The 16600-nt window shown below is 43.2% G+C and overlaps 2 protein-coding genes across 3 annotated transcripts in view; both read right to left on the reverse strand.

The window, feature by feature from the left end:
- Window positions 1–643: 643 nt before the first annotated feature.
- insm1a (insulinoma-associated 1a) lies at window positions 644–3369 on the reverse strand. The gene has a single exon (XM_031751600.2). The coding sequence runs from the start codon at window positions 3149–3151 to the stop codon at window positions 1808–1810; it is 1344 nt and encodes a 447-aa protein (XP_031607460.1). The 5' UTR covers window positions 3152–3369; the 3' UTR covers window positions 644–1807.
- A 2241-nt stretch (window positions 3370–5610) lies between these two features.
- cfap61 (cilia and flagella associated protein 61) overlaps window positions 5611–16600 on the reverse strand; it is a 40574-nt gene continuing 29584 nt past the window's right edge. For both annotated transcript variants that reach the window (XM_039598969.1, XM_031751608.2), the window contains exons 19-24: window positions 12974–13266; window positions 11687–12014; window positions 9875–9957; window positions 9106–9317; window positions 7012–7099; window positions 5611–6274 (exon numbers count right to left, since the gene is read on the reverse strand). In XM_039598969.1, coding sequence (XP_039454903.1) covers window positions 6149–6274; window positions 7012–7099; window positions 9106–9317; window positions 9875–9957; window positions 11687–12014; window positions 12974–13266 — 1130 coding nt within the window. In that variant the 3' untranslated portion in view covers window positions 5611–6148. The remainder of the gene's footprint in view (window positions 6275–7011; window positions 7100–9105; window positions 9318–9874; window positions 9958–11686; window positions 12015–12973; window positions 13267–16600) is intronic.

Raw genomic sequence — 16600 nt, forward strand, 5'->3', positions numbered from 1 at the left:
CATAGAGTCTTTTCAGTCATCTTGGACAGAAGACCTTTAAGACCAAAATGCACAAAAGAGTCATTTGAAAGCTCTGATCTTCCAGTTTCTTAAAAACGACAACCAAAACCTAAAGAGGTCACAGGTGACGTGATAGCAGTGATGTTGTTATTGTACAACTGTTTTTAAAATATTTTTTCTGATTTACGTGTTTAGAAAAATCATCTTAAATTGTGTCTTTAGTAAAAGAAGAGATGGGTAAGCCTGCTGGAAACATGAAAATGTTCTGTTTTCTTTGAAAACCACTGATCCTGGTCTCTAAAATGTAAAGATTTGAATTTACTTTAATGGAAACTTTTCATTTTTCCACGAAAAAAACATGTTAAACCCTTTTTTCTTTGAGGTGTTTAAAGGACTTGAAAAGATTAAATGTGCTTGTTTAAACCTTTTGAATTCAATTATTTGGCATGTAACTGAAGAGGAGACTTGAACCATCATTTAAGGAGATAAGCTGGAGGGATTTTGGTTTCATTTTCTTCAAAAAGCCACAATTTGAGGTGTAAATCGCTGTTACCTGCAGAAAACACACAAGAAGGCAAAGGAAGCTGTTTCTCAGTTTGGTCTTTATTTTTTATTTTTTTGGACATTTAGCAAAATACTGCAGAAACATCCAAAGCAGTATAACAGCTAAGGGTTACAACAAAACCAAAATAAATAATCATTATCATAATAATAAATTAAAACATGATTGCATTCGGTTTGTCTTCAGGAGCGGCTCACTGATTGCTATAATGCCACATGAACATGCCGCCCTCACATAAGTTAAAGGAAATAAAAAGGATTTGGCTACATGATGAAAAAACACAGCGACAGATCACAGGTTCGACCACACAGAGCAGTAACTTACACAAATAATTTAATAAATACATAAATAAATAGAAAAAAAGATTAGATATACTGTATACTGGTAATACAGAAGGCTTTGTAGAAAATAATTATCATCATATGCTCAGCCAGTGATAAATAAAAACAATCAGGTCAGTTTAAGGCAGTTTTACAGCAGGAGTCTCTAATCCAAAGGCATTACCGGCTACACTAGTTTTACTCTCTTTTGTTTTCAGGCGACAGCTACTGATCCACAGATCCACGAGCTATGTTAAAGCTAATCAGAGTGATGAGATAAGGTCTGTTCAGGCCTGCGAAGTCTGCTTTTTATCCTACAGGTCATCCCCTCTCTTAGGTCTAGGAGCTAATAGCACTTGTGCAGAGATGCTAGAAAAATAAATTAACAGTCTAACGTTTTTTTTATTTTAAAAAGAGCTTTGAGGATCATTTTAAGTGATGTTGGGGTTTTCGTGGGTGTGGGTTATAGGCCAGGAGGAGTCAAACACACACACACCCAGATGTTGCTGAAGTGTCCTCGAGCAAGGCACTGAAACCTTGCAAGCTGCGTGTGAGTGGATATGTGAGGGCATGCTTGGCTCTCTGTTTTCCACAGAAAATGTGAATTATTTGAAGATAATTTTTACTTGAAAAGACACAAATAAGCAAATTTTTCTCGTGTCTTTGAGGAAGATTGGACTTCGGTGTGGTTTTGTCCTTTAGAGATCTGTAGCTACAGTGAAACAGAATTACTCCCAGAGTTACAACTTCTCACAAACCTCTTTACATCTGTTACTCAGTTTAAGGAAGTGTGCTTTAGTGTACAGATGTTGTTTTTTTTTTTTTGTTTTAGTTTTTCAGTGGAACTCTGAAATCCTCCTAAAAACAAAAAGAAACACGCGGGTGGACTCTTGATTCCCGGTGTGTGCCAGTCCACAGTCCGGGATCAGCAGGCGGGGCGGAGCGGCATCTGCAGCAGGATCACCTGCCGGTTCTCGGACGGGTGGCATTTGTTGATGTGCCTCGTGAGTCCCGGGGAGCTGTAGAAGACTGCGGGGCAGTATTTGCACGAGTACACCTGTGAGGAATGCAGCAGGCGGATGTGCCGCTCCTGGCTGCCTCTGCTGGTGAAGTTCTCCCCACACACGGGGCACAGGTGGCAGCAGGAGGCGCTCAGGTTGAGCGGCGCCGCGCTCTGCTCGCAGGCCGCCGTGTCCTCTTCCTCCGCCGCTTTTGGGGACCCGTGCTGCGACGCCAGGTGTTTCCGCAGGTAGGCTTGGCGCTTAAACCTCTTCCCGCACTGACTGCAGTCGTACAGTCCGTCCTCTGAACCAGACTCGGACGGCTCGGGGCTGGGTGTGTCCCTGTCACTAGAATCCTTTGCTTCATCCGAGGCCGTCTTCGACGCGGACACCTTGTCGCTCGGCGTATTTTGTGGCTTCGGTTTGTGCCAGCGCCGATGGGAGGCGAGGTTGGCCGGGCAGCTGAACACCTTGTCACACTCGGGACACCGATACTCAACCCGGACTATCCTGGAGCATTTGTGCTGCGCCAAAGCGAACGGGTCTGCGTACGCCTCCCGGCACAGCTGGCACACAAACTCCCCCAGCGGGACGTGGTCTCCTCCGGCCGGTGGCGCTCGGGGAGGTTTCTGGTCCACCGGTGCCTCTTTAATCTTCAGCCCGAGAACCGGAGACGTAGTGACATCATCCTCAAAGTGCAGTTTGCGGATGGCTTTGGTTTTCTTGGACGGCGGCTTGCCTTTGCGCTCGGCGTCGTTGGCGCAGCGCTTGGAGCCGCCGGTTGCAGCGGCGGGGAGCGTCCCGGCGGATGACGAGCTGCTCTCGGGGCGGCTGCTGTTGCTGGAGCCGATCTTCAGGTCCACCGGGGCGAAGAGGTGATCCAGGGCGGTGATGGCTGCCGGTGTGGGGAAAGACTCCGCGGAAACCGGCGAGCCGAGGCTGAAGCGGGCCTCGGAGTAGGAGCGGTCGTGCTCGTGGCTGACGGGGCGGGTGGGGCTGTACAGGGCCTGATACACCGCCTCCGGGTTCCCAAACTGCACGGGCTTAGCATCCGGCTCCGGAGCCGTGGCCGCCGCCCCGCAGGTGGGCGTAGGCGTCCGCGCGCGCACCGGGATGGAGACAAGAGGCGCTGAAGAGGAGGAGGAGGAGGGCGGCAGCAGCGGCGGAGCATCTGCCGCTGTTTGCTCCGTTTCTTCGTCCTCAGAGCGGACCCGGTAGGACACCGGGTTGGTTTTCTTGTTCCTTTTTACCAGGAATCCTCTGGGCATGTTTGCGGGGAGCTGAAGGCACTTTGGGCGCTGCGGGAAGAAGAAAAGCACTTTCAGCCGCTCGCGCACAAAATCAAACCATCTGATGCGTCTTTTTTCTCTCTGTTTGTTTGTTTCCTCCTGCTATTGATCCCGTGTTCTCCTCCCGAGGTGCTTTCACCACAACATAGCTGCACTCTTTTTAAGGCGACATGATGACATTGTTCCCGTCCCCCCCTCGTTGCCTCATCCCCGACCAATCAGAAGGAGCCGAGGTCCCCTGTGGATTTGGGGAGTGGGTGTGGGAGGATGGAGAGGCTGATGGAAGCTAGGAGGAGGAGGGCGGATTTGCAGATTGCAAAGCAGATGTACCTGAGGGTTTTATTGTATTTCCCCCACCACACACACACACACTCACTCTCCCTCCTCCTCGTCTCGACCCGGGCACACGCCAGGAGTCTCCTGCTTTTACGGTCTGATGAGTTTGTATAGAAATCTACACGTGCCTCGGCTTTATGTGTCTCTTTCTGGGGGTGGTGGGGGCTCTGGTTTGGCCACAAAGGGGGCATATCCGTCCACATAACGGCCCAAAATAACAATACAGAAAAATGGAAGGTAGAAGAAGAAACTTCAAGGGGATAAAATGCGAATAATAGGGAAATAAAGTACGAATGCTCAACATCATTTCAAGCAAATGTCAGTGAAAGCAGCTCCAGACTTTAACCGCTTCCATTCAAAACCTTCAGAATGTTTAAGACACTCAAAGACTTTCCGGGGAAACAAACTTCCCTGAGATCAGATCTGCAGTCCGGCTTTTACGCACACGAAAGCGAGCTGAAATTCGACCTCAGCGGACAAATAACTAAACATCCACAATAAGAGGGACAGATTTGAAACCACCGTGGCCCTGCAGCATGTGCGCTGGCGTGACAGTTAACTCCGGACATATGAATCCGTCATTTTACGCATACATAATTAATGGCGAGCGGAGGGTGTCCTGCTTTGCATCACAATGGTCGCGCTTGTGCAAGCTGTAGACCCGTCCTGATTGAAAAGGAAATTGCACAGTTAAAAAAAATGGAAGATGGAGAAGAAGTGGGGGTCTACCCCCCCGCACAAAAAAAGCAATCTGGACCCTAGATACTGTCGGCGCGTGCTGCGCGTAATCAGCGCGCTTTTTCTGTCTCCAAATGGGGCAAAGCGAGATTATCTTGCCGTTAAACCACATCAAACCCCGCAGGTCCAGTCTGACCCGGTCAGTCGGATGTGAGTCTGTCCTGCACCGTGAGGGATGATGGGAAGTCTGTCGGTGCAGGGCTCGAGGACATGTTTGACAGGTGCAAGATTCAGGCGTAAAATGGAGATGTGAGTGAGAGATCTCCGGAAAGTATCAGATTTTTTTTCACTAACCCATTTCAAATTTTGACTGTTGGCGTGTCCAAACTGAGAGCATCAATAAACACGCGGACACGGGTCGTTTCTTGTGTTCTGGTCTTTTTTATGAAAAAATCTACATCTTATCCGCCAGTCTGTCTTTTACGAATGTTTAAACCCACATTTTCCTAAAACAACATTCAAAAATAACCAGTTTCAATGCGTGTCCCTTTAAAATCCACGTGTTTCGAGAACTTTCTCAAATCAGATGTTATCGTTTTTAATTTTTAAATGTTCCTCGGGTAGAAACAGGCACATGGCTCCAAATGTTTTAAGAGAACTCGATTTTCTGACAAAAAAGCACAAATCTTTTAAAAGTGAGATTCTTTCTCCAGTGTGAGCTGTTTTAAAAAAAATTATAGTTAAATTTTATTTATAGGTTATTTCACCCATAATGCTCATTTCATGATAACAGGGAGTGCAGGTGGAGAATTGTTTAGCAGTAACAGGTCAGCGCACAAAATGAACTAACATCTATACAAACACTGCAAAAAACTCATTGAGCTTCGTGAAAACCGAGTGTACGGTGCGTGTTTATTACCACGGACAGCGCATTGTGATATCCACGCAGTGAAGCTGACACTTAAAGTCACTCAGCGTTTCATGTCCTACAATCTGACTTCATATTTCCACACAAGCAGCGTGCTGTTTTCTCAGCTTGCGGGTTCAAGCATATGTTCTGTGTGTGCGTTAGTGAGCGTGCGTGTGTGTGAGTGTGTGTGTGTTATTTTCCCGACAGGCTTCAGCTCAGCCTCATTAGCATACAGCTGTAGAGTGACGCCCTCCTCCTTTTCCCTCCTCCTCCATCCAAAAAGCCACACATCCACTTTCATGTGCAGCCTCTATAGGGGCCTGTGATTGGTCACACTCCTGCAGAGTCACACTTACAGTTGGCACATTGTATAGAAGAAAAAACAAAACAAAACAGGAATGTAAAAGTATGCCAGACTCTCGTTCTCATCTTGTGTAAAACACCGCTCACACTCTGATTAATGAGAGATCTTAAGGATTAAAAAGGAAATGATCAGATGTCCATGCAAGAAAAATAAATGCAAGCATTAATTTAATGGTAATAACATTAAAAGTTTGCCAGAACTCTTACACAAAGAAAGTTTTACTAGATTACACCGCTCTCTCCCCCGCTCTCTCTGAAAACAATTAAAATAAAATGTATTTGATGGAAACATTTTGGATTATATTGATTAATCAAAGCAATCTAAGAAAACACATATTTTTTAACAATTTGATGGAAAACAAATCAGTAGTGTTAATCAGTGTTTTGGTGTGAGTAATCCAGTTTGGAGACGCTGGCTGTCTGTCTGCTTTCTCTGAACATAACAGGACTAAAAAATGTCATGTGACTCCTGACTGTGTTTTTGTGCTGAGCTGCTGATTTTAAAACTCCTCCAGGACTCTAAAGATCTGATATAATAATATATTTACACATAGCAGACACAGTGTCTCCACAGCATTCCTGAGCCAGCTCAAATGATTGGAGGTATCCAGTGACACACACACAATATAAACCAGTTACCACGTCTCAAACAGAGTCTGATTTGTTTTAGTATTTTAACAGGTGTGAGGTCAGAGCTGGCCCGGGCAGGCGAACATGGGTAGCAGGTTTCGGTTGTAACTCAGATACTTCACAGCACTGCTCCTCAGAGCCGCTCGACTCTCCTCGTCTTTCAATTGGTCCGGAGGGCGGAGGTCCTGCAGAGACACACAGGTGGAGGGTAAAATCTCAGCACTGCACTGAGAGAGCTTCTTTTTTTCCACAGACCAGCAGGTTCTGATCGGTGTCCGACTCAAAGTGTGCCGGAGAACTCTCAGCTCGCGCTGAAGGTGTGATCGCTGTGGAGAACTGATCTGAAGAGACATGTAACTGACTCCATCCAACCGAGTACTTAGTGCTTCATTCACTAAGTTTTATTTCTATAGCACATTTAAAATCAAAGTATTTTACACTAAAATAAAATAAACAGGTTCCTAAAAAAGACGCTACAATCTGTCTGAGGACATCTGGGATGTCTTTCCAGGGTTTCAGTGTAACAACAGCAAAGGCACAAGCTCACTCTGACCGCTGGATGATCAGGAGTGACTGAAGAGCAGATCTTAATGATTTTACACTGGTCCCAGGGTGAACGTCTCAACAGAGAAAACCTCCCTGATGTTACCACAGAGAACTTTAAGAAGTTTAAAACACGCTTCAGTCTGGAAATTTGCAGGAAAACATGAACGACTGTTTCACATGGACAGTAATAACAATCTGATTTCAGCCAGCAGGGCAGCGGGATCTGTCCTCCATGTGGAAGTTCCTGCCTCAGTCTCAAAATTCCTCATCTTCACAAAGGCCACGTAGAAAGCTTTAACCGTGCATCTGAACCAATACAGTTTAACCCTCAGAGGGGCGTAAGTGTGATGTAGGAGATGAGAAGTGGAGCACCAACCTTGAGTTTGAGGGTCTGCTGAAGCTCCTGCTCAAAATCGGAGAATCTGTCGTGGAAAACGGCCAAACAGCTGCTCTGTGTGAAGAAACTGGAGAGAAAACGTTTCAAATCTAGATTATGTCAGAAGCTTAAATCAGAATCTGATTGCATCGCCCTGCGTCTACATAATGTAATAATGTGGTTAATTTCCACCACTGGAAACTTTCTTTGTGTGAACCGACTGTTTACATAAAAGCTCAGTGAAGCTTTGAAATAAACACACACACGCACACTTCCAGAAGCTTCCCTAAGTGTGTCGGCTTAATAAGCCTCAGCCGCCACACGGTCAATCAATTATCTTAACGGCTCCTGATGCTCCGTCAGCCTCCACAATGACTTTACGAGTCAGATGACTGGGGAATCGGCCTCTGTGGTTGCGAGGCTCCAGCTTTGTCTCGTCCTGGATCGACCACAAAGACAGATTGGGGAGCTGCATAAACAGATTAGGAGGTGGTGGTGGTGGGGGACAATAGACGTCCATGTCTGGGGGTCATTTGTGTTGAAACCTCAGAAGCAGGTCACCCACTGTTTGACAAATACCTACTCACTGGAAAGTCATGCCAACAAACACACACACACACACACACAAAGTGAGAGGACAAAGGCAGCGGAGGCCCGAATCTTCCTCGTGTGTTGAAGTGATCGGTCAGCGGTTACATGACGTCAAAGCGGCTTGTTTCTGTGCAGAACTCAGTCATGAAAACATGAAAACATCTGTTTTTACACAGCTGCCCACCTGCCGTCTGCCTCGTTTCAGCGCCAAAAATCACACATCAAAAAGTGAAAAACAGCAGCGTGAGTTCTTCTGCAGTCACTTACATGCATACCTGAAATTATACTCCTGCAGAGGGCTGGACAAAATAACAGAAATGCTGTATAAAACACAATAACCATGTAGGAAACACCAATCTGCCGAAGCTGCTTTGTTATTCCGTCGGCGACAAACTAAAACCAGACATCGGGCTCTTCACCAAACTGCTCATTTCTGCCAGTCTAATCAGAGCGTGCGATGTTTTGCCGTTTGTTCGCCTGCTGCTGCATCAGTCCTGACAAAGACTCGAGCAAAAACACTGGAGAAAAGATCGGATTTTTATTTTTGTCCTCATGAGGATTTGTTCTTTTATAGTGCATAGCGAGCAACTGATTATGCTCCCTCGAATATGTTTGGGCACTATACTTAAAAAGTATAAGAATGAGAGTTAAAGAACAACCGTGGTTCGCTAAAAGAGATTGGCAGCAGAATGTAAACGACCTTCGAAGATAGTGGTGTTTGTTTGGAGGAGGAAATATTTCTTCTTTACTGAAAGATAACAACAAATACTCGAAGAGCTCTCGCTTTAAGTTTGACCTCCACCTGCAGTCATGTAGATAATCCCAGCAGCCTTGCTGTGACCACAGTATTACTAAAGCTGCAAAAAGAACTTCAAACTAACAAAGTTTCACATGTAAGCAGGAAAAGAAAGTTGTGAAAGGTTAAACATGCTTCAACCCTGAGGGATGAAAATGAAAATACAGTAAACTGCAGTTCCTCTAATGACCACGAGAGCCTGGCTCCAAACACAAGTCAGTCAAGGTTTCCAGTAGAAATTATACGCGTTTACTGCCTGATGTAAAACTGTATCTATAGACAGGCGGTGCTGGCTCGGCCTCGCCTCAGCTGTCTGGAGTCAGTGAACTGGACCTCTGAAAGGTGTTGGTTCTGTTGGGGCCTTTTTAGCCATTTTAACAGAATCTTAAAATGACATAATATGACTTCCTGTATTGCACAGACAACCCAGGGAGGTTGTGATTTAGTTTAGGAAAATCTGGAATTTTATTTGTATGTTACTTTGCACTAATCAGCAGGTGTGTGTGTGTGTGTATACATAGGTGTAGATTTTTGGGGGAGGTGCACGAATCCTGGTGAAAAATGATTTGGGGGTTTGTTTTTATATAAATTCAATGAAAACTGACCTGCTATGCTTTTACTTATTCATCATATATTTCAGGCTAGCGTGTATACAAATATTATGGGCAGATGTTCAGTAAAACAGTATCTGTCAGTGTTTGTCCCACCTGTACAGATCAGGGATCAGGCCCTGCTGGTAGCGGCTCAGCAGCTGGCCCAGCAGCTGCTGATGTTTCATGTAGAGACTCAGGTAATTGGAGACAGGGAGAGGCTTCAGGGACAAGCAGGTGAGCGTCTCCACAAGCTCATAGCAGTCAAGATGCAAGCAGAAGTAGTCGCCTCTCTCCGGCTGTCCCGTCACAATCGCTCTGTCCTGTAACTTTGGATGGAGGAACACGAGCACTGATCTCTGGTTCCAAGTTATAATGCAAATCTTCAAAAGCAAATCAAAATCCTTGGATAGTCAATTCAAAATAATATCAGCTAAAAACACTGGAAGCTCATTAATATCGTGAAAAACAAAAGCCGATTAACAGCCACATTAATTTTTAACCAATGAAAAAGAAAAAAGTGTGTTGTATTCAATAACAGAATTCAATTCAATTTTATTTATATACCACCAAATTACAAAAATGGTCGCCCCACGGTGCTTTGTATTGGATGATAAAGACTAAAATAATTCAGAGAAATCCCCAACAATCAGATGACTCCCTATGAGAAAGTACTTGGTGACACTGGGAAGGAAAAACTCCCTTTTATCAGGAAGAAACCTGTTGCTTTCTTCTTTCATTTTGCTTTTCAGTTTTAAGTTGAAAAAAGCTTCGGAACATGTTGTGTTAATCAGGAATTAAATTTCTTAATAAATATAATCATTCCCAGGTTTAATGTTTGACATGAAACACCCAGAGATTGAACTCCTGGGCAGTGAGTGCTTACCTGTTTAACATGAGGGCCTGTCAGGTCTGTGGGAGATGGTTTGGTCACATGCAGGTAGTGATATCCTCCAGGAAGCTTACCACCTGAGGAGAGAGCAAAACCCATGATGAACGTTAAGATATGTCCAGATATTGATTTATTACGCCATTATTCCATGAGTATTACCAAGCTGTAATAACAGTATAAAGTACTCCCAATACCTCAGCTTTACCTCAGAGAACTTCTGATGCACATTTTATAATACGAACATTTAATCAGAAAATTGTTTGCAGGATAAATATTATTTATAATCTATCAAGGCAACACTTAGAAAACACTGCAGTGAAAAGCCTGTGGTCTTATCAGCGGGAGATATCCCAGTAAGATTAGTTTCAGTGCTGAAAAATTCTGTGGCTTCGAAAATTGGACAGCAGCAAAAACATCATAACAGGCATTTCACTGTTAGCATCCACCCACTGAGGAAAACACAACTGAGACAATGAACTCAGATAACAGGCACTGATATGGCGTCTGTGCTCTCCCTGAACGCTGAGATCCCTTTGAAAAGTTCACGTGTGTTTCATCTCTCTGAGGAGGGTGAAGCAGAGAGGCTGTCGTGTTTATGTAACCCGCCGAGTGGCCTTGGTCGCTCGGTGAATGCGCCGCGGCACAATGCGGCATTGTTACGCCAGCTATAATTCGAGTGTCCACCACAATAACATCGGCGCTGGGTGGGTGGGTGAAAGATTGGAAAATGTTTCACAAACACATAATGAAAAACATTCTGGCGGTACGAATTCTCTCAGATAAAAGCAGGCGACAACAGGCGTGGACAGGAGGAAGGACAGCGAGGAGAACGTCGAGCTGAAGCGACAAACCCTGAAAGTATATGCAAAGCTGAGATCTGCCCATGAATGTGAAGGAATTTTAAGATGGGTCAGCTCTTCTGGGCCCACTGAGGAACCAGTTCAGTTGTAGTTTCCCAAGAAGATTCATTTCCATAATAAATAAACAGGGTCAGACCGGCGGAGCTGGCTCCTGTTGGGAACCAATAAACAAAACCACAAAAGTGAGAATTTTAACGTCACATTGTCAAGGGACGTGTTACTGATGAAAGTCTTTGAAAAGTATATATATATATGCATATATTGAATAAGTGGAAGAGGATGGATGGCACTAATTGTGGAAGAGCCCAGAGATGTTTCAAGATGGCTGTAGCTCAGGCAGGTAGAGCAGGTCATCTACTGATCGGAAGGTTGGTGGTTCGATTCCTGGCTTCCAAATATCCTTGGGCAAGATACTAAACTTTTGAGGGGGCAGGGCTAGGTCAGTAGGTGGAGTGGTCGCCCCATGATCGGAAGATCGGGGGTTTGAATCCACAGAACGGTTACCCTGAGGTACCCTTGAGCTAGGTACCGTCCCTACACACTGCTCCCCGGTGCGCTTGCTTAATGGCTGCCCACTGCTTCACTGGGTGGATGGGTCAAATTCAGAGAGAGTAATTTCCCCACGGGGGTCAATAAAGTATACATTATTATTATTATTGTTATTATTATTACTGCAGATGGAAATAAATCTTTTGCTGTCGTTAACTCTTTTCAATTCAAGACTAATTTGACCCATTCTGATTATTTTCAGCCCCATATTTTTACTTTTACTCACCTTTGCATGTTTCATGGGTCAAAATAATCCTCCAAAATTATTTTGCCTTTAAGGCGATTCCCTTAAGCTAAAGCTAAAGCTACTGCTTTCTGAAACCAGTCTTCAGAAATACTGAGCATATTACAATAAAATTATCCATCAATCAAAACTAAACCTCGGTTCTAATCAGACCTTGAATTTTGGCCTGCTTGTACAGCAGTACCAGACGATCTGTTTCAGGTGGAGGCGCCTCGGCAGGCTCCACGGTTGGATCAAACAGGGGCAACATCATGGCTGCCAGGTCCTGGCCAACTTCCTTGGAGTTAAAGTTGGCATGTGTCCATTCATCTATGTAGTAACGGCGGGAGAATTTGGTGAGAGGCCCAGCAGCCCAAATGGATGAATCGGCAGTTCTGAAGGTGGAGTTTATGACGAGCCTGCCATCAAATACCAGGAAGGACTTGTTGAAGCTGTTGAAGGCATTGTAGTCGACTCCTTTATTGGAGAGGTTGATGAACACCTGAAAGGACAAAAAGAGCCATCGTGTCTCGAGGTGGAATCTTTATTGGATTCACACTTTACACGATCCAACGTCTACCTGATGTTTTTACCTTTCTTCTTTTATGTATATGTATATGTGATAAATATGAGCTACAGACAGGGAAAAAACTGGGGGCAAGTCTTTGTAAGAACAGAGGAGTCGACCCCTGCTGGCCATTACAAAGAATGCAGGTTTAAAGCCACAGCTTCACTTTGCAAACACAAAACATACACATCCATTTTTTTACATATTCAGTCTCTGCTTGAAATTAAACGTCCCAAATTAAGATGATAAATATAAGATGACTCTCGAGTGGTGATGCTTTCAGGAAGCTAAATACTGACACAGATGATGATTCATCCTGAAGTCCACAAGCTGCTCAGAGTCAAGAGGCCTGAGTGATGAAGCTGCGATGATGCCAAAAAAACAAACCCATAATATGTTCTTTGAAAAAACAAAACTCTGGAGGTGGAATAAAATTTTCAGTTATTAAACTTATAGGCACTTTGGGGTTTTGCATTCATTATTTTCCTAAATACTTGTATGTCTGTCTCAGTGTTCCACAGTATGTGAAATACACACAGACTAATGACAACAGGACCTTGCACACAGCTGAATTTTAACAAGAAAATTCAACACAAACCCAGAAGCAGAATCATCTTCTTTCTGAGACAATGGAAGTGATGGAAATGGGAAACACACCAACATCATTTTGTGCTTGACAAACACAGTTTGCTTCCAGGAGGGAAATTAACATCCAACCAAGAGCCACAATCTGGAGAATTCAGCCGCTCAAGCTTTTCCAGCTCTACCAGGCACCTTGGCCAGTAACCCACCATTGTTTGGATATCATTTCTTTTTGTAAGAATTAATAACCCGTCTGGATGAGCACTGAAAGCATCCGGTGGATTTTGAAAGCATCAGAAATTCTGACTTACTCCACACTGCAGATGGAGAGGCTCTGCATCAGTGGTGAACGATGCCGATGTGAGAGGGTCGGGTTGTTTGCCATTGTTAAACTGGGCCAGCACACAGTTACGGTGGATCTGGACCATGGCGTTCTCCATGGCCATCGCCACGGCTTTTTCTACAGATGAGTCCAAGAAGCTGGAGACGCCTGGCTCAGGAGGGAAGAGGACAAGATGGATACGAGATCCACGAATGCCGAGTTTCAGCAGAGTCTCTACAGTGGTGTAGACGTCGATGTTGTTTCCGTAGATGATGGCATTATCTGAGAAGACGCAAAGAAGGAAAGGTTTCATAGTGAGAGTTCACTCACAAACTCCTATGTCAGGTTTGGCAGAAAAGAGAATTCCTCTTAAAAACATACATAAACATTCATTGTTTATGTGAGGTGGTTAATGGTTAAAGTTACTGGTTAAAGTTACTAAGCCGCATGATACACCTGCATAAATATGAGTACTTGGTCGTTTTCCTACGTGAACTTTGGACGGCTTCAGGACAGTCAGGTCGGGATGTTTTTTATCACATGTAGCACACAGGAGGAAATAACCAACTTCACAAATACTCACATGATGCAGTAAAAGCACCAAAATATTGGTCAGTATTTTTATTGAAAACTGTGTGAATCGACCCAAAGTGCAAAAAGGACCAACAGAGAAGGCAGTGCAAATGACTGCAAGAGAAACACAAAACATGATGATGACCAAATCATGAAAATCACATAAAAGAGAAATATAATAAACTTATAATATAAAAATAACAAAATAAATAAACACAAAAACAGAATTAGAGAAAAATAAAAGAATAAAACAAAAATCATTGTTGAAATGTTGACAGTGGACTTGACAAATACCCTGAACTAGGTTGGGCATGAAGTGGACTTCACTTAGATGGTAATAACAATAACAGAAGAAGCCCGATCACCTTCAATTTTTATGCAAGAGGTTGGATGTGGAGGGAGAATATGATGTTAACATATTGTGGAGCAGATCTACGGAGGGCTTTAACAACAAACAGGGACAAACAGCTGAGAGGTTATAAAAACACAGAAAACTTTTTCTACACTCTTAAACTGTCTCAGCGATGGTTTAAATGGTAAAAGCTGCTCTTCACGACATGACAGACCTCACTGTTAAAAGGCAAGAAACTATCCATAAAACACACACTAGCTGCTGTATTCACACTCAACAAAATTTTACCTACAAAGTTTGGGGAGCACAGTTGTTACCTTCCACTCTGAAATTGGTGAAAAATCAGCCGCTGTCATTTCATTAATAACAGACATGAAACGTGATGCATGAGAGGACTCAGATCCAAACAAAAAACTGCAGTAACAGCTTTCTGAAAACAAAAAACGAATTTACATGCATTTTTCTCCATTTAGGAGCTCTTGTATGTTTTTCTGATTGTGAGCACAACAGATGTTATTGTCCAAAGATACAATACAAATAATCTCTCTTTTTCAAACCAATGTTTTCCAGTCTACAGACAATAGCTCAGTCTGCTCAGGTTTTACAAACGGCCTTGAAAACGAAGGGAAAAGCTACACATTGTTCTACAAGAGGCCCTCGGCTTGCTGAACTCTGAACCACGGATGCATGAGGACAAATGAGAGCATCTGAATGAGTTTTCCTTGTACTTCAGCTCCTCGTGCTTTGCTGTTTGTAATGGACAGCACCTCGACTGGCAGGACTTTCATTCCAAATGTCCGACAGACAAAGTGAGCACAAACTGAAATTTTATATGTGCGTGAATTCATGCCAACTCACGTAAACAGAGTTTTCCTAGTAATACTAAAACTAAGCTAACAGTGAAAAATCCTTTAATTAAAATAACAATACAATTGTTTTGAAAAGAGATAACAGGTGCTTACAAAAGATTTTTTGGGGGGGCTTTTATATGATTATCTTCAATTTGCAAATATGTTTTTGCAAATGTAACAAACAAATAAAAGATCAAAATAACTGCCTGCTGTCCAGTGAGCCTGTGCCTGTGTGGATGGACTCAAACTAAGCTAAGACCTCTCAGAGAGTGGACCTGACCAGTGAATTACGCGATATGGAAATACAACCTACAAATCAAATACAAATCATGTTCAGTTGAATATTCTTACAGTTGTTGTTCCTGTTTCATGCAGGTCACTGGTGAAAATATAACTTAATTACAGAAGTTAGAACTTTTTAAAAAAAAGGGAGCAAAAGTAACAAGTAACAGCTCTGAACCTAATGTGAAAAAAGGCTGGAAATACAAAAAACCTGAACTACAGCAAACCATAAAAGCACTTTGATCAATACATATTGCTCATAATCTTGACTTACATCTCAAAAAAGCAGATTTTATTACATAAGCGTGATGTTTTGAGTTCAGCTCTGGCTTTACCAGCCTGTTGCTGAAAAATCAAAGCTTATCAGCAGGTTATGGCGTGAAATAAAAAACACAGTGTTAATTAACATTTACATGATCTGTGTGACTTGTCAGTTTTGTTGATGGTTTCAGTGAATGGTGGAATGATGTGTCAGTATGAATTATGGGATGTTATTATCTCCTTTCCTGTCATGAAAGATGGTTCAGCTGCAGGAGGTAATAAAGGAAGCACAGAAGCACCTTTCCTTAGTAATAAGAGAATTCAAACAGCTCTTATTGTGGCTGCCACACCTCTGGGTCACTTCACTCAGTCAGGAACCTTCCAAAGGCTATTCAACTGCACCTGGACTGTGAAGAAAAACAGCTATTGCTACTGTGTGTTATCTGAGGTAGCTTTTTTTCCATCCTTTGTCTCTCTGTTATTAAACCAAAGTAAGGTCACATTGACCCAGTGGTCTTAGCTAATTATAGGCCAATCTGCTCTTGAAGGAGTAGTTGTAAAGCAGCTACCTGAAACCTGACTGAAACTCTTTAAAGAAGCCATTTATCTGCAGAAGATCAGAGCTCATCACAGTACAGAAACAGCTTTAGTCAACATTACAATCTTCTTACCGCCTCTGACAGTGGACTCATCTCTTTGCTTGTCCTGCTAGACCTTTGCAGCGTTCGATACTGTCGACCATAATGTCCTATTAGAACGATTACAGCATGCTGTAGGTATTACAGGTACTGCGCTGCAGTGGTTTGTATCATATCTATCTTATTGATTCCAATTTGTTCATGTAAATGGAGAGTCCTCTTCACACACTAAGGTTAATTATGGTGTTCCACAGGGTTCAGTGCTAGGACCAATTCTGTTTACATTATACATGCTTCCCTTAGGCAGCATCATTAGAAGACATAGCATACATTTTCACTGCTGTGCAGATGACACACAACTTTATCTATACATGAAGCCAGATAACACACACCAATTAGTTAAACTGCAGGAATGTCTTAAAGACATAAAGATGTGGATGACCTCTAATTTTCTGATTTTAAATTCAGATAAGACTGAGGTTATTGTACTTGGCCCTATAAAATCTTAGAAACATTGTGTCTTACCAGACACTTAATCTAGATGGCATTACCTTGGCTTCCAGTAACACTGTGAGGAACCTTGGAGTCATTTTTGACCAAGGTATGTCCTTTAATGTACATATTAAACACATATGTAGGACTGCTTTCTTCCATTTGTA

The sequence above is a fragment of the Oreochromis aureus genome, linkage group 15, assembly GCF_013358895.1.
Source record: "Oreochromis aureus strain Israel breed Guangdong linkage group 15, ZZ_aureus, whole genome shotgun sequence".
Taxonomy (NCBI): Eukaryota; Metazoa; Chordata; class Actinopteri; order Cichliformes; family Cichlidae; genus Oreochromis; species Oreochromis aureus.